The sequence below is a fragment of the Trachemys scripta genome, chromosome 8, assembly GCF_013100865.1.
Source record: "Trachemys scripta elegans isolate TJP31775 chromosome 8, CAS_Tse_1.0, whole genome shotgun sequence".
In the NCBI taxonomy this organism is placed as follows: domain Eukaryota; kingdom Metazoa; phylum Chordata; order Testudines; family Emydidae; genus Trachemys; species Trachemys scripta.
The window spans coordinates 14,961,535-14,984,157 of NC_048305.1; the positions used below are offsets into that span (position 1 = coordinate 14,961,535).

Here is a 22,623-nt window from a genome sequence, read left to right on the forward strand (position 1 = left end):
CCCAATTAGATCGGATTACTGAATTGTAAAAAAAAAAAAAAGTTCTTATGATGCAATACTAACTGGGCTTTGAGCAGATCTTTCTCTCTCTTCTCCAGTTCAGCCCTGGCTTTGTTTCTCTCTTCCTCTTCCATGTCAAGCTTGGTTTCAAGTGCTTTTCTCTCTTCGTCAATCTTGGCTTGCATCTCTACCATTTTATCTGGGGAAACTTTCTTCTTGCCTTTGAAAAGATTCAGATTAAGTATGAATTATCTGAGGGCAAAAATAAAACTCTTATTACAGTGAAGATTTCTATCTTGTCATCAGATTTCAAATTAACAGTGATTTTCAACAAAAGTTAAATAAAAAGATTTCAATGGCAATATATAGTTCTGCTGTATCTCTGCAGCTACTGGAGTTTATAATAGTACTATTCAGTGTTAATGGATATTTAATAGATGCTGGTGATGCTTCCCAATTCGGTCAGGAAACCAGCTTGATTCACATCACTGTCCAACACAGGCAACTTTTATACTAAAGGTTTTAGTGTAGCTTTGTTATTAAGACCATGACTTCAACAAAGCCATGCAGTGGCACTTTGGAAATTGGGCAAGAAGGAAAATAGTAATTGACTTATATGAAGAGTTATGTGCACACTAGACTAGTTCCATCTTGGAGATATAGTGACATTTACAAGCCACTCAAGCTCTGCTTTTGCTATTTATTGCCGCTGGACACACAGAAATATTATGCTAATGTTAGTGTATTGTACTAAAATCAAATGTAAAAAAAGAATAAAACCCTTGTGAAAGACTGCCATCTTAAAAAGAGCCAGAAGTTTGAAACCTAAATTTCTTTAAAGGGATAATGAAAAGTTAGTCTGCACAGTTCAATCCAGAGTTTATTTTTTAAGCAAACTTTAGCATCTAATTATAAAGAGAAGTGATTACACTTTAATGTTTCTTTTTGTAGTCTGTTAGAAGAGTTGAGTTCTAAAGCCAAGTTCAAAATTCCACTTTCCAAAAATTTACACAAAGAAATTTTCTCCAAGGTACCCTTCTGTATTGCATTCCCTATGGAGTGTCACTGCGAAAGTTAGCAGTAAGATCTTATAAGACTGTATTGTCCACAGTGAAGAACTACAATGTGCAGAGAAATGCAGAAGAGCCCTATTAGATAACAGCAGATAAGGGATGGACAACAGCTTATGGACTCAGATTGCCTTTGTAGAAGTGTCTATTCAGAGATTCTGGGGTGGTGGGATTTGTGATGGTTTATAAGGTAGTACTTTCAAGATTTGACCACTGGTAAAAAATAAAAACCAGACCAATTTTTTACACCTACACCTCTGTGATTACGATGGAGGTAACTTGAGCAGCTAACTGGTATTCAGACTGAGTTCCGTAACCCTAAAAGGTCATCTGCAAATAATTCAGAATTCTAGAAGAAGGAGAATGGCTCCTATAAATCATCCTCCAAATCTCAGAAATCAACATTAGTTGAAAAATAACTTTGGATTGCAAAGATCTTAATTCCAATAGTGCACAATATATCAATGCATGTGAACATGAACAGGTTTCAGATTAATTGCATGAGTGGTGGCAGAGAGGATAGCAAGATACCAAGCTAATTTAGATTTCTAGAACTTTTATTGTGTGGAAAATACTATTTACCTTGTTTTGATCTTTCCCAGCTACATTCTAACAAAATCTAGACAAAAAAACCCTAACTTAAATGTATGAAAATCCAATAGCAACAATTTACCACCACTGCAAGGGGGGGGGTGGGGGGGGGACAAGAAAAAAACCCATAAAATACCCTGCCAAACATTATTGTTCAGTAAAAGGCTCTCCCCTGCGCGCGCGCACACACAACTTTCGTAAAGACACTGAAACATCACCCTATTTATTTTTAAATTAGGGCTGTCAAGCGATTAAAAAAATTAATCTGTTAAACAATAATAGAATACCATTTATTTAAATATTTTTGGATGTTTTCTACATTTTCAAATATATTGATTTCAATTACACAGAATAAAAAGTGTACACTGCTCACTTTATATTTATTTTTGATTACAAGTATTTGCACCGTAAAAAAACAAAATAAATAGTATTTTTCAATTCATCCAATACAAGTACTGTAGTGCAATCTCTATCATGAAAGTTGAAGTTACAAATGTAGAACTATGTACATAAAACTGCATTCAAAAATAAAACAATGTAAAATTTTAGACCTGCAAGTCGACTCGATCCTACTTCTTATTTAGCCAGTCGCTAAGACAAAGAAGTTTGTTTACATTTGCAGGAGATAATGCTGCCCGCTTCTTGTTTACAATATCACCTGAAAGTAAGAACAGACATTTGCATGGCACTGTTGTAGCTGGCACCGCGAGGTAATTACGTGCTAGATATGCTAAAGATTCATGTGTCCCTTCATGCTTCTATCACCAATCCACTGGACATACGTCCATGCTGAGGACGGGTTCTGCTCAATACCAATCCAAAGCAGTGCAGACCAATGCATGTTCATTTTCATCATCTGAATCAGATCTCACCAGCAGAGGTTGATTTTCTTTTTTGGTGGTTCTCTAGTTTCTGCATTGGAGTGTTGCTCTTTTAAGACTTCTGAAAGCATACTCCATACCTTGTCCCTCTAAGATTTTGGAAAGCACTTCAGATTCTTAAACCTTGGGTCGGTTAGAAATTTCACATTGGTACCTTCTTTGCATTTTGTGAAATCTACAGTGAAAGTGTTCTTAAAATGAACATGTGCTGGGTCATCATCCAAGACGGCTATAACATGAAATACATGGCAGAATGCGGGTAAAACAGAGCAGAGGACATACAATTCTCCCCCAAGGAGTTCCGTCACAAATTTAATTAACACTTTTTTTTTTTAAACAAGTGTCTTCAGCATGGAACCATGTCCTCTGGAATGGTGGCCGAAGCATGAAGGGCCATACGATTGCTTAGCATATCTGGCACGTAAATACCTTGCAATGCCAGCTACAAAAGTGCCATGCAAATGCCTATTCTCACTTTCTGGTGAAGAAAGAAAGAAGAGGGCAGCATTATCGCTTGTAAATGTAAGCAAACTTGTCTTAGCGATTGGCTGAACAAGTAGGACTGAGAGGACTTGTAGGCTCTGAAGTTTTACACTGTTTTGTTTTTGAGTGCAGTTATGTAACAAAAAAAATCTACATTTGTAAGTTGCACTTTCAGGACAGAGATTGCATTACAGTATTTGTATGAGGTGAACTGAAAAATACAATCTCTTATCTTTTTTACAGTGCAAATATTTGTAATCCAAAAATAATATACACTTTGATTTCAATTACAACAAGAATACAATGTATTTGAAAATGTAGAAAAACATCCAAAATATTTAATAAATTTCAATTGGTACTCTATTGTTTAACAGTGCAATTAAAACTGCGATTAATTTTTTTAATCACGATTAATTTTTTTTAGTTAATCGCGTGAGTTAACTGCAATTAATCAACAGCCCTACTTCAAATATACACACACACCAGAAATGGGGGGAAATTATGTAGGTATCTGGGTGTAGTATATAATTTCGTGGCAGGATATGTGACAGTAATTCAGGAATATGACAATTAAAATAATTTGGTTTAGATTCCATTTGCTTCTCCTGTTGGCCAGATGGTAAGAAGCAGTAACATGTAGGTTCACAGCCCCAGTATTTTGGTTGACCAAGTTTTGGGCAATATGCTTTAGAAGTTTGAGCTTTCTGTGAAATTCTATATAAAGAAATCTTTAAGCAAAAAGGTCAGGGACAGGTGCATGAAGGATCCTTACCTTTCAAAACACATTCTTAGGTCTTCTCAATTTTAAAGAGTGAAAGTTAGATTGAGCAGCAAGACCCTTTACAAGCTCTGTATCTGTACTATATCAATCACAAATCAATCACACCAACCTGCTTGATCTTGCATTAAGAGGAAGTAGTAAGCAAATCGCAGATAGGCAGCATATGCATAAAAAAGGGAGGAAAAAGAAAAACATTACTGCTTGATTGTTTTGTGATAAAGATCATCAGTATCAGTAAAAGGATTAATGTAAATCTGCATCTACAGACAGAAAAAAAAATCAGCAGAATAATCATTGAGAAATAAGAAGCCATTAAAGCAAATATTTGCGTTATGATTTTATGGTTGGCCAGAGTACATTTTCTCAACCAAAGGATATTTTTTTTTTTTGAGTATTCAGATTAATCTTCAACCCATTCTTGCATTCTCCTATTCAGTTCAATATAATGCAGATTCTATATATGACATTACGAGCCTGCCGCAAAGATCATGCCCTAAGAAACATCCAAGAGGGCATCTACCACCCTAATGTAAGACAGAGTTATGTTTTCAAGGTAGCCAATTTTTTTTTACATTACCTGTAAAACCTTAGCACACAGAAAGAAAGCTTGCTTTGCATTTTAGCGAGATTTCCAAGTCAATTATTTGTTTTATATGACCAACTGCACATACGGGATTTCAACACAAGATTTCTATGTTCAATTAAACAGTATATTAGTAGGTTAATTTGCAGTAACTGATGCTTCCATGGAGGTATATGGCCAATTTTGGTTATTCAAGCAGGTGTGATCAGAATGAAACAGGGGGAAAAAAAAAAAAAAAAAGATAATGCAGAAGGAAGACAACATGCAAAAGATCGACACAACATATGAGGACAACTACTATTTTGACTGTAGAACAAGTAGTGTTCATTCTACCACTGACGGCCTGAGCCAACTTCCACCATAGTAAATCGGAGTCTCTTCACCTACTGATAGGAGGTGGAGTGGTCCCCAAGTAAGTATTTCAGTGGACAACTTGCCATTAAGTGAATTGCCCACATCCAAATATTCTGGTTAAAAGCAAGTTTGGAAAAGCAAATGCACTTCAATGCCTCCAATAATGTAAACCACTAGAGGGTTTGTACATTTCAAGCCTTCTTGACTGTGACAAGTAAATGGGATTTTGTATTTTACTATTGGTGGAAAAATGTTAATACCACCAATAAATGAACAGTTTAGAAACTAAGGAGCTCTCCCTTTTAGATATAACTAGATATCAACACCTTGAACTATCAGCCTCTCTCTGCCTAAGAAAGGGGAAAAGTGTGACTCAGGCTTGCAGAAGTAAGCTACAAACTAGTATTAGAAAGTTCCACCAACCTGGAATTAGGGCTTTTAAAGAGTATTTTGAGTAAAACAGCCATCACTAATTAATTAATTCTAGTGTTTATAAGGGGACCAAAAGCCCTGCCTAGAGCCAGGGGCAACCAAGCTAATAGTTTCTTCATCCAGACTATTGGCCCCTTCTCTGAACAAAGAATGACAATGATGCCCAAGCAAATGATGATTGAGAGAGACATGGATATCTTTCCACAATAGACAAGTCACTTTTACTTGCCACCCTTAAAGATCTGAATCCAGATCTCTTCAGATCAAAGGACTGTGAATTAATCAAATACTATCTATCAAATAACCCCTTTCCAGATTATAAATCTAAAGTAGGATTTTGATTGTTCCACTGATTTGTTCTCTGCCAATGTCTTAATAGAGAAGGAAGCCAATGAAACAAAAACTGGAATTGGATTTTCCATCCTATTTCCCCCTCTCTTTACAGTTAGCTTGAACAAAGCACTAACTTGCCTTACATAGTCTCAAACATTAAGCTAAGTTGCACGTTGAACAATTGTTTAAAGCTTGGAAGCAGCAAAAGAAAAGCATGCTTTAGCCAATTTATAAATCCACATTTTTCTCTTAAATAAAAAAGTGGCAGGGAGCAGTGTGGCATTTACAAAATGGAGTGCACAGGTTATGGAAAGGCCAAAGCTTTGTTAAATGACTTAAGAGCTCCCACTCACTAGTGAAGGACTTATCCAGAGGTTTCTCTATGACAGAGCATGTGGAGTCTGAACTACTGCTGCTGCTACTGCCTGGAAAACAAAGAAGTAAGACCCACGGAAAACCCAGGAAAGAAGAAACAAGAATATGAAGAAACACGCAGCTAAAAATTAGTTCCAAAGGAAAGAAATCCAAAGAAACCCAGAAGAACCAGCAAATTGGTTTGAAAAGGCAAAGTAATACTTATGTTTGGAAGCATTTGCTTGGATCCCTCTTAGATTCAGTCCTATAGAGCCACCATTTCATACTCTAAAAGGTATGCTACAGAACAACCATATTTCAGCAAACAACCATCCTGACCAGGTCTAGTATGAAACCCAATATGCCTAGATATTTTATTTGTTGTAATTGCTCAAAATGGAAAGTGACCCACATGCCTATTTTCACTTTAATTCTACAGACTATGAAAATTATGTTATCAGATACGTGAATCCAAACAGGATTTGTCCTATAAAGGGCCATAATACCTGCCTGCAAAGGGGAAGTTACTAAAAAGAAGCCTGTTGCTCAGTTCACTAAGGTAACCAAATCTCAAGAGAACACTTGAATCTACTAGTTTAAAGCACCAACATAAGTAGTGGTGGTCAGCTTTTTTGCCACAAGAAATGACCCTAGCACAAGAGAAAAGAGCTAGGCTATAGACCTATTAAACAATGGTATATGCAATGAATTTCTAGAATCAATTAATCTTAATTGACAGGAGATTCTCAGCACCATACAATCCTCTGAACTGGCATATGTTGAAGATTTATAATGCTTAGCAATGAAGGGCATATTACTTCACTTTGAGCTAAATTCTGAACTCAGATAACCTTCTGGATTTGCACCAGTTAACTTGAGAGCAGAACTTCAGTACAATTACAGAAATATCTCTGGGGGTGAAGACCAATTATAACAATTCTACTTTTTGCCCTTGTGGGCTAACAATCCACTATGGACATCAATTAGAGTACATGTAAATATAATATCATCCAACCAATTGAAAACATATGAACAAAACAGAAAGGCAACTTGTGGATTTTTAAAAACACACCAGGTAACCATGTTCACAGCACTAGCAGCAATTTGACTGAACATGACGAACAGCTGTAACATGAACATTACCCATCAAAAACAATCCCACATAAGCTTGAAAGGACTTGTTTAAAACAGACATCATATTGTAGATTTAATATAATTATGTTGCAATACTGATAATCAATAATGTGACCGAGGCCTCATTAAACATCAACAATGAAACAGATTGTAGAGAAAGCTGCAGAATTTAGGCTCAGGAAAGAGTTCTGGGAGTTCACTGTGGCAAGATGCAGTTTTTACATCTGTGTAAACCTTTAACATAAAAAGGTTAGTTAAAACTGGCATTTGAGCTTGGGGCCCCTCTGAAGAAAACAGACAATTTGTGACACCAATGACAGTGAAGTCAAATGTAACAGATTCCTTCCAGCGTTAAGTCTGGAATTCTGTTTAAACGCATTCTACTCTTCGGACAGGAAAGAAGTCTGAGCACTAAAATAGTTTAGCAAACAGGATGAATTTAGCTTGTAATATTAGAGCCCAGGCCTACAGTCTCTTCTCCCAGCAAAGAGAAGTCAATGGAAGTTCCTTCATCTCTTCCAAATACACAGCAGGCTTTTATTAGACAAGGCCACTAAGTTTCCTGGTTTTTTTTTTAGAAACTGATCTGTCTCCCTGGGGCAGACTGTTGGACTCTCCCTCCTAGGATTGCCAACCCTCCAGGATTGTCCTGGAGTCTCCAGGATTCAAAGATTAATCTTTAATTAAAGATTATGTCACGTGATGAAACCTTCAGGATAAGTCCAAGCAAAATTGGCAACCCTACTCCCTCCCCACAACTCCATATCCCAGAGGCAGTTCTGTTGTGTGTGTTTGCTATCAATCTCAGACATGCACACAGTAACAAACCATACGCGGCCACCCTGCTGTAATCAGGGAACCACCACGTAAGAGAAAGTTACTACAAGCAAAACTACCCAAGTGGAAGCAGATGCTATATAAAGGTATAGCAGTCTAGCTAGATTGACTGCTTCAAATGGCTTAGTTTCTACAGGAGGCATGATAATTGCAGCGGCCACTACAACTTTACTACAGTCTCAGTTAAAGTTCATACTTATGCAAAGTTGCAAACTGATTCCTTTATGCAAAGATATTTCTGGATACTTCTCGACGACAAAGGAAGAGAGAATTGGAGCATGCTGACACCTTACCCCTTCGTTTTTTACGCTTTTCCCCATCCTCTCCAAGCTCCCCATCTTCTTCTTCATCTTCATCTTCAGAACCACTGATATCAGAGCCGGATATCTCTTCCCCTAAAACACAAATATATGTTTCCAAGGCATTCTCTTTCACAGCAGATCACATAATTAATTGTATCAGTAGCATTTTATCTACCTTCAATTTTATCTGCACAGTGTCTTGGCAGTAGGGACTAAATGACTGTACAGGCAATGCAGATTTGGGGGTGATCTGGGTTTTTCCATTTGTTTACTTATGTAATAGGTACATGTTTCTTTTTCAGTGTATAAAACCAGATAAATATGAAACCAGCAATCTCAGTAAGGCTGAGAGTCCAGTTCCAAAATACGCTGACATACCAAAATTCTACCTGTAATTATGTATTTCAGAAAGTTTGCGACTGGAGTCTAATATTGCAGTGTTTGTAAAGCACCAGTGCTAAGCATGATTACGCTACGATTCTTCAACGAGGTATTATTTTACTTCTAAACAGTTTAGATGAAATTTGAAATACAGAGAAAAATGGCTACCGTTAGGATATAAATATTCAAGCCTGTCTGTAAAGGCCTATACTTTAAGAATTTAGGTATATGTTTATTACTTAGCTAGTTATAGAGGTATAAAAGAAAGAATCTGTATAAGGGCCTTCTCTCACTGTGACAGTCTGAGGCACTGTTTAGTCATACTGAAATAAGGCAATCTGGGGCTGTTAGGAAGGTGGTTCGATCTATCACCTCCAGAGAAAGGAAAAAGCCTAGAAGATGTAAAAGGAAATTTAGTTTGCTAGTTTTCTGTCTGGTAAGAACTCACTTATTAATAGACACAGCTGGGAAACCCTTATGTCTTTATAGATGTAGTTGTGAAATCCTCACTTCTGTATTGTTTTGTATGTTTATTTGCATGTCTCGGTCTGGTTCGGTGATTCTGTCTGCTGTATAATTAATTTTGCAGGGTGTAAACTAATTAAGGTGGTGAGATATAATTGGTTAGCTAATCACGTTACGCTATGTTAGGATTGGTTAGGTAAATTTTAGTAGAATGATTGGTTAAGGTATACCTATGAATATTACTATATAAATTAGGGGCAAACAGGAAGTAAGTTGGGATTCGAAAATAAGGAAAAAGGAACTTGGATTTAAGCTTGCTGGAAGTTCACCCCAATAAACATCGAATTGTTTGCACCTTCAAACTTTGGGTATTGTTGCTTTCTGTTCATGCGAGAAGGACCAGGGAAGTGGGAGAGTGAAGGAATAAGCTCTCTAACAGCTACTGTGTTCATTAGGAATAAATATTTACATTTTAAGCATTATGCCATATAAATGTTTTTTTTTTAAATGTCCAGAGTGGCTCAATTGTTTTCTGAAAAGATGGCTCTCTGCTGTAATCACAGTATGCTTTTGTGTTTTTAATTATTCAACCTGAATTTGAAAACAAAGTCTGTCAGAACTCTTGCACTTAATTACATTTTAAAGTTCAGAGGAGTAGCACAGCTGCATCCTTACATCCATGAGTTTCAGTGTTTGTTTCTCAGCCGTACGCTTTAATCAGACTTCCATTTGCAAGGCATTTATTCTGCAGTGCGGGGCTCAAAATTAGCAAAGGGACTCAACAGGGATTGAAATAATGAGTTAAGAACAGGGGGTGGGAACACTGCTGTACTTTCCATGTCTCTCCCGGACTGAAAAGATTTCCAAGTGGAAATCTCCTTCTCTGTGCCTTCTCCCTTATCCACAGTCGGTAGGATACTCATGTGGCCGTATAAACCAATGGAATCATAGCCTGAGGGAGCAGAACTATATGCTGCCAAGGACCCCACCTAGGAAGAGGCTGATTCTCATTTGTGGGATGTGCAGGGTTCAGTTGCTCACAGAGCCTGTGGAACCATATGGTTTTGTAGCTTTACACCCTTATTCTTTATAAAGAGACTTAAAGCCACCTCCACAAGTTCAGTTTGAGAGTTTCAGAGGCACTTGTTTCCTTCCTACGCACTTTTTTCGGCTAGAAGGAGAAGATTTAACCCTTTGTCATTTTGCTTTTTAAAACCCCAATTTGCACTTGTCCCCAGCCTGACACCTATTTGTCATTAAAGTAACATGAATGAGACTTTTAAAATTAGTACATTTCAATTATATATAGGTCACATCCAAACCTAAACCAAAGAGAAAAGAAATGATGAAGTCTGCTATCTTATGTTAGCTCTAAATACCATCTAGTGGACAAATCCAATACTTAACTAAAGAAAAGCTCTACCTTGCATTCAGCATAGAATTACATGCATGCCATCTATTTCTATTTATGGGTGATCTTTGGGTTTCTTTTCTTTACTGGAGACGAATATAACTAAAATTCATATTTAAAAGCATGGGAACTTCAGATGTTATTCCAAAACTCCTGAAAAGCATACCATGGTAAGTCTTTAAAAAGGAGACGTGTCATACAGGAACAGAATAACCTAAAGGTACAGAGAACATTATTAGGAACAAGGGAAGTTACCTTCCTCCAGCTTTTTTTTAAGTTCTTCAATTTCTTTTTGAAACTGACGGAGCAAGGCATCCTTGGGATCTTCATTAATTCTGGCCTTATTCTTGATGTTTTTGGCACGGTTGGCATATCTTAGTGTGCTGATAGTTTCATCATAATTATAGTCTGCCGGACCTATATTTGCACACTGTTACATACAAAAAAAGGAGTTACTTGTGTATATGGGATTTAGCAGCATGTAAAAGCTTTAATGACACAAATACAAGTAATTGCAAGACCAGGAAATGTAAAAGCAGACCCACGCCCTGTTCTGCAAATCCCTTACTGTAGTTTTCTGCCTGCAAACTGTACTTTTTTGCTGCCTCCAGATCATGAACTAAGCCCTGCCTGGGGATGCACAAGCACAGCTTCCATTTGACCCTATATGTGTGGGTACTCTTGTGCTGGTCTATAGCCTCCCATGTCCATGAAGTGATAATTTTATATTCAGATAAAGGTCAGGCTAAAAGCTGTACAGTATGAGAGTATGTTAACAGGACTGTTGTATATGAGAGACACAAGAGGTAATTGTACTGCTTTATGAGGCACTGATGAGGCCTCAGTTGGAATACTGGATCCAGTTTGGGTGCCACATTTTAAGAAAGATGTGCCAAATTGGAGAAATTCCAGTGAAGAGGTACAGAAAATGACAAAAGATTCAGAAAACCTGACCTATGAGTAGGGCCCTACCAAGTTCACAGCCATGAAAAATGCGTCATGGACCGTGAAATCTGGTCTCTCCCCGTGAAATCTGGTCTTTTGTGTGCTTTTACTCTATGCTATACAGATTTCATGGGGGAGACCAGCAGCGTTCCCTCTAATTTTTCCCACGCATAGGAGGAATGAATTTTATGTGCATGAATATGGAGGTGATGTGTGACACATCATCTCCATATTGGTGCATAAAACAAAATTAATGTGGCGGGGGTGGGGCCGAAAGGTTCGGAGTGTGGGAGGGGGCTCAGAGTGCGGGCTCAGGGTTGGGACAGAGGGTTGTGGTATGAGGGTGAGAGGTGAGGGCTCTGGCTGGGGGTGCGGGCTCTGGGGTGGGGCCAGTGATGAGGGATTTGGGGTGCAGGCTGCCCTGGGGCTACAGCGGGAAGAGAGGACTCCCCCCAGCCCTCTCTTGCCACAGCAGCACCTGGGCTTGAGGGGAGAGACACCTCTCCCCACGGCAGCTCTGGGGCCAGGGCAGCAGGATAGGTGCTTCTGCCCTGGCCGCAACAGGTCCGGGGCTGGGCTGGGCCCGGGGCATCTCTCCCCGCCGCAACCCTGAGCGCCTGTGCAGCGTTTAATAGGCTGCTGTGTGGCTTAGTGGGAACTTAAGAGACCAGCATTTCTCAAATTGGAGGTCCTGACCCAAAATGGAGTGGCGGGAGGGTCACAAGGTTATTTTAGGGAGAGGTCGCAGTATTGAAATCTTTACTTCTGCACTGCCTTCAGAGCTGGAGGGCGGCGGCTGTTGGCCAGGCACCCAGTTCTGAAGGCAGCACCCTGCCAGTAGCAGCGCAGAAGTAAGGGTGGCAATGCCATCCCGTGCCATCCTTAATTCTGTGCTGCTGGCAGTGGCTCTGCTTTCAGAACTAGGCTCCCCTAGCCAGCAGCTCCCTCTCTCCAGTTGCCCAGCTCTGAAAGCAGCACCGCTGCCAGCAGTGGCACAGAAGTTAGGGTAGCAGTACTGCAACCCCTCTCCCCCTCCACAGTAACCTTGCAACCCTCCCCTCTCTCCCTGCCCCCAACTCCTTTTTGGGTCAGGACACCTACCCTCTCAACACCCTAACATTTCAGATTTAAATAGCTGAAATCATGAAATTTATAATTTTTAAAATCCTATGATCATGAAATTGACCAAAATGGACCATGAATTTGGTAGGGCCCTACCTATGAGGAAAAGTTAAAACTGGGCATGTTTAGTCTTGAGAAAAGAAAACGGGGGTGGGGGGAGCGCGAAAGAAGTCTCAAATATGTGAAGGGCTTTATGAAGAGGATGGTAAGCAATTGTTCTCCATGTCCACTAAAAGTAGAACAAGTAGTAATGGGCTAAACCTGCAGCAAGGGAGATTTAGATTAGATATTACAGAAAACTTTCTAACTATAAGAATGGTAAGCACCAGAGCAGGCTTCCAAGGGAGCTTGTTGAAGCACCATCATTGGAGGATTTTAAGAACAGGTTGCCCAGACACGTATCAGGGATGCTCTGGGTTCTTTGTCCTGCCTCAGCATAGGGGTTGGACTAAATGACCTCTCAAGATCCCTTCCTGCCCTACATTTCTATGCATCGATGAAAGAGCACAGTCCTGAAATAAAAGAGATAAATACCACTGTCAGACTATTCCCATGAGAATTGTACTTCAATTCCACCTTAAAGATATAAACCAGGTTACTGGGACATTGAACTTTGGTGTATCCCATTCTTACCATCATGGTTTTTGAGTTGCCCCCCAGGGAATCCTGAAGAAGTCGAGTCAATTTCGAGTTACGATAGGGTACATGAGTACTCTTGCCATCCACCAGTGCAGAAATAACATTCCCAAGAGTGGAAAGCGAAAGGTTAATTTTTGTGGCTTCCTTTAGTCGTTGCCCAGTGGCTCCAGTTTTTGTCTGCCTTTCTGACCCCTGGCAAAAGGAATACACAGGCATTTAGAGGATGAAAGAACAGGGTCAAGCAGATCTTAATAGAATCTTCAGACTCATGGTAGCACTGAACAGTGCACAGCAAAACGACATAGCTGGAAAAATGGAACGTACCATTCTCATATACAAAAATTTATTTTAGAAAAACAAACTGTAGCTAATACACAACACTGCATAACACCCCAATGGTAAATTTTTAAATATGATCTCCTGCTTCCCCCAATCAATGGATATGAGGGAAAAGAAACATCTAGTAACTTATAAACAATCACACTTTCACAAGAATGAATGTAATGGAACCATCTAGATGCACATAACACACTTGAGTAACCTCAAAAATCTGATTATTGTACCCTTGTCCTCCCTCAGCCATCCCCTCCACTGGGAAAATTATGCATGTCTAAGGAAGTCCCCAATCCTGCAATTTATTTCACATAGGCTGACCTTTGCATTCAGGCAGAATTGCATTGATTTAAGTGGGGTTTCACAGCAGTCTGTCCCCCAGAAACTCTTACTGGATCTGGGCCTTACGTTGTAAGCTCTTTGAAGGAGGGGCACTGCCGTTCACCTGTCTTGTTAAGGGTCCAGCATAACAATCAGTAACCATCCACAACTAGCATTTTGTTAGATCTGTACGTTACTACTTACAGCTAGATCTACAAGGTGCAGCTTGCCCATACGAACATGCATGTTTCCATCAACACCCTTCTCGCTGCACTCAATGGTAATAGTGAAGATGGCATGGGAACGGGAGCTGTGCTCATTCATATTAGTGGCACCAACAGAACCTTTAGTTAAGAGACCCAAAAACATCAGAATTAACAATGAACTGTATGGTAAAACAGCCCCTACTGTGAAAACAAAGACACCACAAGGCAGTTATAATTTACAGAGATTGTAATCTTACTTAAAACAGTTGAATATATTTGTTGTTTAACTTCTGAAAATGATACTACTTAATAATTAGTGTGGAATAATTATCTCAGCTATAACACCTAACATTTTGCAGGGTTTCTGATGCTGCTAATAAATGTGATTCGTCTCCCCCTCAGACCCTGTGGTGAAGGATTGTTTTCTGGTGCTTGAAATTGCAGCATTCATCTTCAGTCTGGACATGCAATCATTTGAAAGACAAGCAGAGGTTTTGCTTCTAGTTGTATCCCTGCATATGCCTTTCAAGGCCCAATCCCAAAAGGCACTAGGCAGCCTCACACCCATTCATCTACTCTGGAAAATACAACTGACTCAGCAAAGACTGCAAATCTAAGACAGATGATGCTCAGTACCCAATAGGGTCAGACCATTAATCCTTGCTGATTGAGTTGTATTTTACGAGTAGTAAAAATATTGCAGTTTTCAATGTAGTGGCAGTGACAGTCATTAACACTTGCTTGATTTGTATATTAACCTATAATACTTCATTCAGAAAGTATGTCCTAGATGTTGAAATGAACTGTTTGTTGCTCTGAGAAAACATGCAATCGCATCACCAGTTTACAACACTACAGAGCACAACACTGGTCTAAATGCTTGTTCACCTTGGCAAAGGTGAGAGGAAGAAAAGGAGAATGAATGGGCAAGTTCAAGACCAACTAGGAGCCCCAGTGGTTCCCTCTTTTGCTTTGCTGTATTCTCACCACCTCAGTTACAGCACTTTCAAGCCCCACTCTCACACCCTCAACTATAGCACCATCAAGACTCCACATTGAAACAAACCTTCCAGCCAAGAAAAGCTGCTGTATAGGGTCTGTCCTATCTTCGTTGGCTGCTCCTGAATCACAGGACTTAGCAAGGAGACACCCCTCTCTGCTCAGCTGAGAGTGCTATTGCTGAAGATTGCACTCAGGTCTCAAAGTCAGCTGTCTACATGGCAAGGCATAGTGCTACACTAAACTGTGCTCTGGACAAGAGTTTAAAACCCGAATAATGAGTACTACTTACGGTTTTTGTGGCCTAGTGTCATGATTCTGTCCATATCATCTGCATTGTTTACAACATAAGCTGAAAGATCTTTAATATAAACTCCCACATCAGGTCTCTCTTTAACCTAAACAAGAAACAGATTTGCTTGAGCACTTCCAGGAGGTGCACAGAGATTATTTTTGGAAGTTGTTTTCTGTAGGATTCGCATATACCAGTTATCATAACATAATGCACTAGTGTACTTCTATTTCTAGAAGCATAGTTTCAGGACTTATCAGAACCATACAAGCCTATAGATCAAGAGTGTTGTAGCCTTTACTGACTCTTCTGCCAAGGCAAATCAAATGGAGGGAACACCAATCAGGAGGAAGCCTCAAGTCTCCAGAGAGATCGTAAAGAGGGGTTCAGAGAGGGGAGTAGGCAATAGCACATTCAGAGGCAGAGAAAGCACTCGGTCTAATCAACTGTTTCCTGGCCCCAGGAACCACTGGGAATTTCTGATGTATTTAACAAATAAAAAGCTCGCTTGTCCATCTCTTATTTCTTTTCTCAAGAGAAGTACTTCAAACAGACAAAGGTTTCAAAGCATTGCTACAATATCTGAAGAGTGCACCCCACATGCCACATTCCTATTCTGTACAGATGTCCACATCTTTTCCTCTAGCCCTGGGAAGAGTTGTATGAAGTCAGCTAAAGAGCCATGGTTTAGAGCCTGGGGGTCCACAGACTATGTCGAAGAGGGCTGTTAAAGGTTGTCGTTACCACAGAACAGTGGTTTTCAAACCATGGTTGCTGGACCCCTTGGGATCCGAAGACTGTCTAAGATTTCCAAAGGTGTCCAACCTCCATTTGAAATTTTTTAGGGGCTGCAAATGAAAAAAAGGTTGAAAACCACTGGTCTAGAACCAGAGAGTAAATATACCACCCCGCAAACTGTTGCTCTTATAACAGGTTCATAACTCTCTGCGCGTTTTACATTCCGTCAGGGAGCTCCCAAAAGTCTTTGGGATGATCATAAGATTGTGAGAAAGCTTGCCATAAAAGTAGGAGAAGTTCCCTGAAGGAATCCTAGGGAAAGCACCAATGTAAAGGACAAAGGCGCTTCAGCCACTGAGTTCATTTGACAGCAATACAGGTGCTGAATAGAATATGTTTTTGTATCCTATTTTGAATATTTTCAGCTATTCTTCCCCAGATTCTCCTAAGGGGAATTAGTCTAGAGTGTGAGGGAAATAATGTTAACCTTTAGTCTAATAATGTAAGTGAGAAGGAAAAATGAGAAAAAGCAAAATATTGATAGTGGCAAAAGGTCACCTTTGATGCTAAGGAAAACTTTTCTTCCCCTCCAAGGTCTGTCTGTTCTTTTAATACTCAGTTCTTCTTGAAGAGACAATTTGTTCCTTTAAAATGTCAGTAATTCAAAACACTCCATCCTCACCTCTAGCCTCTGTGTCTGGTCTTTTCCAAGCAGATCACGCACTTCTTCATTGTAAATTTCCAAGTAAGACACTCGAACCAAAAATCTAAGATTAAAAATGACATTTGTAAACTGAAATATTTGTTAAATGTAACTGTTTTGATCTCAGTGTACAAAGAAAATATGCAGAGTACTAATATAAACTGACAGCTTACTGATCCATAAACAAAGAAGTGCTTAAGCACAAGAGGTGAAATCCTGGCCCACAATGAAGTCAATGGCAAAACTCCCATTGACTTTAATGGGGTCAGGATTTTACCCAAGATCTTTGAAAGCTTGTGCTTCAATCTATTGCTTGTCTCAAGGATGGGGATGATGCAAAGGAAGAAAATTAGTTTACCTTGTGTCCCCCTCTGCCTTTGCAATGTGACCAAATATATGGGCAAATGAATTGGGGATGATTCCTCTAAGTTCAGGAACAGCTCGTACACCTTCCATGGTAAAAGTTTTGCCTGTGCCAGTCTGTCCATATGCAAATATGGTGCCTGCAGTACAAGAAAAATATATATAATGAATCGTAATACCAAAGGTGGCAGTTTTTAATCATTACCTTGGCACTACCAAAACCACCAGCAACAATGAGTTAGAACTGACCAGCTTTTCCAATACATTTCCTCTAGGCCTGTATATTGTGCAAATGTTGTACAGTCTTTGCAAACACGGCTGCACTCCCACAAATGACTAATGTGTTATTTCAATCAAGCACAATTGCTCTAGGAATATGTCTCACACAAGCCATCAGAGCTAGGCCAATCAATAATGTATTCTATTAACAGGGAGAACAAATATGCAAATGTAGAATGCATGACTCTTCGTTCAGGCACATTTACTCATTTCCTTTCAATTTAAAAAGTAGAATATTTCAATCTTTGTCTTGTACAAAGGCAAAGAAGAGTAATTAACTATACAAGCATAGCTCATGTTCCAGAATATGTACAAACCTGTTAAGACAAGCATAAGGCAGAAACATAAGTTTTTTTTTAAAAGGGTAACTGGCTATAAAGTGGTGTCAGCCTGCCTCAGGGCCACTCCCCATGGGTGGGTATCAGCATTCCCTCAACCACAGTTGTAGCAGCCTCACATTGATTCAGCATAGGCCACATATGAGCATAGCACAAACCAGAATACAGATTTCCAGACTCAGTTATAATTTGGATTACATCACCAATCTGTGAGGCATGGAACTTCCTCCTTCATTTGTATCAGAAAGACTTACCAGAATCATGGACCCAAGTACTGCAAAAATAAGTTTGGCTCCTAAGTCAGGTTTATGCTTTGTTGCAGCTACAAAAAAAACCCTGGCCAAAAACAGATAATTAATTCTGTTCTAATATCTGGATACACTTTACACACAGCCTTAACAAAGCTTTTGCTTTAGCATTTAAACTTCAGGGAACCTCCTATATTTTACATCTACATTTACCCCAATACAAATTAAGTATTTCACCTAGATCTTTAAAATCTTTGCAACTTACTATTATTTATAACATTTTTCTTCCATTATACATACATGCCAAGTTGTTACTGCAGAGTTGCTGACACATGCAGGGCAACGGATATTTTACAAGAAGAAAAGCACTCAAGAATCCGAGTAGGTTAAAAAGATAAATAAAATGCAAATCCTTTACAAATAGAAAGTAGTTGAGAAGTTTGGCCCACTAACCTTGCCAATACCTGATGCTCACAATGTAACTGATAATTATATGTTACTAATTATAAAAGCACAACCACTGGCAACAGGGAACTCAGAATTGTGAATACCCTTATTGGACATTCTATTTTAAGTAAAACGAGGTTACAGTTAACTATATGAATAATATGGTGCTAGTACCAGTAGTCTTTCTTCAGATAAACTCCTACTAAAATCAGATGGAATTTTGACAGCATAAGGGATCCTTAATTTTTAGGACAATAAGGGACTTACCATTGTATCCTTCCAGAACAGAGTCAATAATTGGTCTCGCAGTTAAGTTATAGACATCAAGCTGTTTACTCTCTGGTCCAAAAACTGTATCAAATGTAAATGTCTTTGGAGGTTCATTGGAAGAGTCTGTTTTATGAACAGTAATGGTTCCCCTCATTTCATCAACATTAACTGCCATCTTGTAGCACATTACTTTCTCTCTTTCATTGAAAGGTCGGCATCGGACGACAACCTTGACATTATCACAGCTCTCAGGCTTGTCCGGCTTCTCAGATTTGTTGATCTACATACATGAAAAACAAAATAAACATCTTCATGTGTTACAGTGTAAGACTTACAGATGTGCTTAAGTGTACACACTGAATAATTCCATTGCATATATTTAAGTACGTGCAAGTCTTTCCAGGATCAGGGGCCTAAGTGTTCAGAACAGGACTGATTTACAATTGGGGCTAAGAAAATAAAGTGCAATAAAGAACTAATTTGATTAAATTAACCTTTTTCTGTTCACAAATTGTACATGGGTTGTGAAATTCAAATTTATTAGTCATTCAAGATTTGTGAATGTCAAGTGATTCTTTGTTTGCACACTTTGTTGAAAATATTTATTTGAAAACATGTGCACTGTACTGCTTAGTTACATTGATATTGTTTTTATTCCCTGATTGAAAGATGTAAGTAAGTAATGAACACAAACTGCAGATTTTACAATCAAATATACTGTTAAACATTTGATTTTGAACAGTCAGGCTAAAATTCACATTTTGCAACTAATAACACATGAAAGCTTGAACATTCCTAGAATTCAAATACAGAAGGGTCATGAACACAATCAAACAGAAATTTCTTTTGAAGTGAATATTTGCAAAAAGTCCATATACACATTTCATTCAGTTCTACTTCATCTACTTCAAGTGCAACTTGGGGGACCATATTAGGGGTGCTGGGTCTTTTATACACTCTTAAAATACATGTAAGTTTTCTATTCTGCCATCAAGAATTTCAAAATATGAATTGTAAGCCAACAGTTACACACTTCGAGATTGAACATTGCTGATGAAAGACATCTATCACACATCTTAACACTTACAGTTTCCCAGTCAGTACTAAAAACCTTATCACTGGATACTACAGAGGTTGCTAACTACCAGCCTGCACCTAACTTTTGCTAAACAAGCTAATCAGGATGTTAGCCTTTGGAGAGTGGGGTTTGTTTGTTTTTTTGCTACCAGTCAGCAGCCAATATTCTGGATTGTTGTCAAGCTTTAGGCTAAAGCACTACTGAGGCAGCATTTGTTCCGCTGGTAGATGAGTTCCTCCAGCCCCCAGACAAGAGAAGTACATATACTCATCCTGTTGAATGGGTGATCAGTTACTGTTCTATCATAGAACCAGCACCACAAACCTAGGGGCCCCAAAAGCAAGAGATACTCCCTGATATGGCCTACAAAGTAAGTGGGTCATAACGGGCAACAGTTCCTCCATCTCCAAAGACCTCACCTGCATCACTCCACAAGACCCTGTCCCTTCTCCCATTACTCTTTATGAAGCCATTAGGAGAACTAGTTAAATAACGCTGGCGATCAGCACTCAGATGTAGAACTGGCTAAAGCTGAACCCGGTAAGACTGAGGAAAAGGAAATAGCTTTAAAAGAACTTTCTTCTTGTATAACACTCCCCACTCAGCCAAGGGCATCTGCCCACAGATTGTTAAATTGGTTACTGTTATATTCCACTGGAACAATGAAATCACTAACCAATAAGGGAAGGGGGAGAGACACGGCTTTCCCAGGGCTTTCCCAGCAGTTGAACTTAGCCTACGGAGATCATTTCCACAAGAGATAAGAATGACAAATAAACTCAGCATTCTGAATTAAGCATACTCACATAAGAACACAACATGTAGCCAGAGCATTAAAAAAAAAATCCCTATATATTAATCGTGCTATTTCTCCTATAAGTTGGGAAGAGAAAGATTTCTATTTCTACTCTGAAATACTTATAACACGCTCACATGCCAAGGTGACAGAGGCCTTATAAGTAAATTAGACATAAAAAATCTTATCACCAAAGACTAAACCTAGTAAGAGCCACAGGGTGGGCAAATGTAACAGTTATTTTATATTATATTTGGCAGTTCAGAGTCAGCAGAGGAGTCTAAAAGGCTTTGAGCATAGACAGAATCAACAAGGCTAAAAAATTGCAGGTCCTCTGTCTGCAATCCAGTCACAAGGAGAAACCTCATTATTTAAGTGAACCTTTACTATTAGACAATGGTAAGGACTGCAGATCAGTAGTTCTCTGGTACACTGAATATCATGTACTTGGAAATTCCTTGAACTCTCTAGTTCCTTAACATTAAAAAAAAAAAAAAAAAAAATTCCGTGACTACCCTTGAGATTTCACCATATGAAGAAAAATAAGTTGCGAGGCATGCATCAGACAGTACATAGGGCACCAATTCCAATACTCATTGACAGGTGCTTTTGGTAAGGCAGGTATTTTGGACCTAGGAAGCATATTACCTTAAAAAAAAAATAGCCTTATCACCATTACAAGCTCAGGCTGATCGTAATAAATATGCACGATACTCAGGATGACTTAGTGAATAATGTAGAGACCACAGGAGGCACAACAGCGTGTTATTATCTATAATAAATTGAAATATGCATGTTCTGCAATCCAGTAATAGGAATATAGTATTTGCCATACTAGATACAAACCACTCACTCAAGAAACCTAGTATCTAGCACTACCCAATGCTTCAGAAGAAGGTGTGAAAAATCTCTACACTTTCATTGTACAATAATCTATTTGAGGTGTGGAAGAAATTCTCTTTCTGAACCCTGCAATGACCAATTTATGCATTGACCTGTGAGATTTGTTTGCATACAGAAGTATTGGTCAAAACCATATAATATACTAAACAGCAGTTGGCATGGAGGAAATAGGATATTATTCTAAGCAATAGAGGCTATTGCCCAGATCTTCCACCACCCACCAGGCGTATCCATTATAAGAGCATCTTGCCTGCTTATAAATGCACATGATTTAAGCTTCCCTGTGTCAAATTGCAACCACCAACTTTGTCTAGCACTTCTCTGCCCCTCTCTTCTCTCAGATCCCAGTACTCAGCAACAGCCCAGGCCAGCACCATCCCTGCTACACCTGACCAGCACCTGCCTACACCGTGAACCCTAGGCCTAGTACCCAACCTAAGGGCTCCAGAGCCTTCCTGCACTGTGAGCCTAGGGCATCCTACACATGCTACCCAGAGCCAAGCGCTTAACTAGGGCCTCTCTGCATCCTTCACCTCCGAGTGGGCACCACTCTTAGCCTAGGCCCTCCCGTACCCTGCACTCCATCTCTCAATGCAAGGCCCATGATCTCAGACTCGCTCCTGTACTCCATGCTCCAATGCCAAGCCCCTCACCTCAGACCCCTCCTCCCCGGCCCAAGGCCCCCCTGTACCCCGCACTCCATCCCCACCCCACACTGCACCCCCATGCCAAGCCCCTCGCCTCAGACCCCCCCTCCCCGGCCCAAAGCCCCCCTGTACCCCACACTGCACCCCCATGCCAAGCCCCTCACCTCTGACCCCTCCCCGGCCCAAGGCCCCCCTGTACCCCGCCCTCCATCCCCCAACCCCTCGCCTCAGACCCCCCCTCCCCGGCCCAAGGCCCCCCTGTACCCCGCACTCCACACACCCCTCCATAGCCGGCCCAGGCTCCCCGCTGCTCCCAGGCCCAGCGCCACCCTAGCAACGGCACAACGCTCCGTAGCGATGGGGAAGGCGGGACCGCGGGCCGGCTCTGGATCCTCACCGGCATCCTGAGCGAGTCCCTGCGGGGCGGCTCCGGTCCGCACCCAGCTTCTCCGCCCGAGGGGGAAGGGCGGGCTCAGTGTAACCCCGAACCCGATACAGTGTAACAATAACAGGGGCTAGAGCCGCGACGCCTGCTCCGCCCGGCCCCACCTCCACGCGCGAGTG

General features: G+C 40.1%; 1 protein-coding gene across 4 annotated transcripts in view; it reads right to left on the reverse strand.

Annotated features, from left to right (window-relative positions):
• KIF3A (kinesin family member 3A) overlaps positions 1-22,623 on the reverse strand; it is a 41,688-nt gene that overhangs the window by 13,719 nt on the left and 5,346 nt on the right. Inside the window, exons 1-12 of one of the 4 annotated variants that reach the window (XM_034778343.1) lie at positions 22,457-22,607; positions 18,633-18,915; positions 17,049-17,193; positions 16,670-16,754; positions 15,250-15,355; positions 13,957-14,096; positions 13,093-13,290; positions 10,648-10,822; positions 8,127-8,228; positions 5,862-5,933; positions 3,916-3,924; positions 64-220 (exon numbers count right to left, since the gene is read on the reverse strand). In XM_034778343.1, the coding sequence (XP_034634234.1) occupies positions 64-220; positions 3,916-3,924; positions 5,862-5,933; positions 8,127-8,228; positions 10,648-10,822; positions 13,093-13,290; positions 13,957-14,096; positions 15,250-15,355; positions 16,670-16,754; positions 17,049-17,193; positions 18,633-18,915; positions 22,457-22,462 (1,478 nt within the window). In that variant the 5' untranslated portion in view covers positions 22,463-22,607. Of the gene's footprint in view, positions 1-63; positions 221-3,915; positions 3,925-5,861; positions 5,934-8,126; positions 8,229-10,647; positions 10,823-13,092; positions 13,291-13,956; positions 14,097-15,249; positions 15,356-16,669; positions 16,755-17,048; positions 17,194-18,632; positions 18,916-22,456; positions 22,608-22,623 lie in introns of those variants that run through there. The other 3 variants (XM_034778346.1, XM_034778344.1, XM_034778345.1) reach the window with 3 other exon arrangements.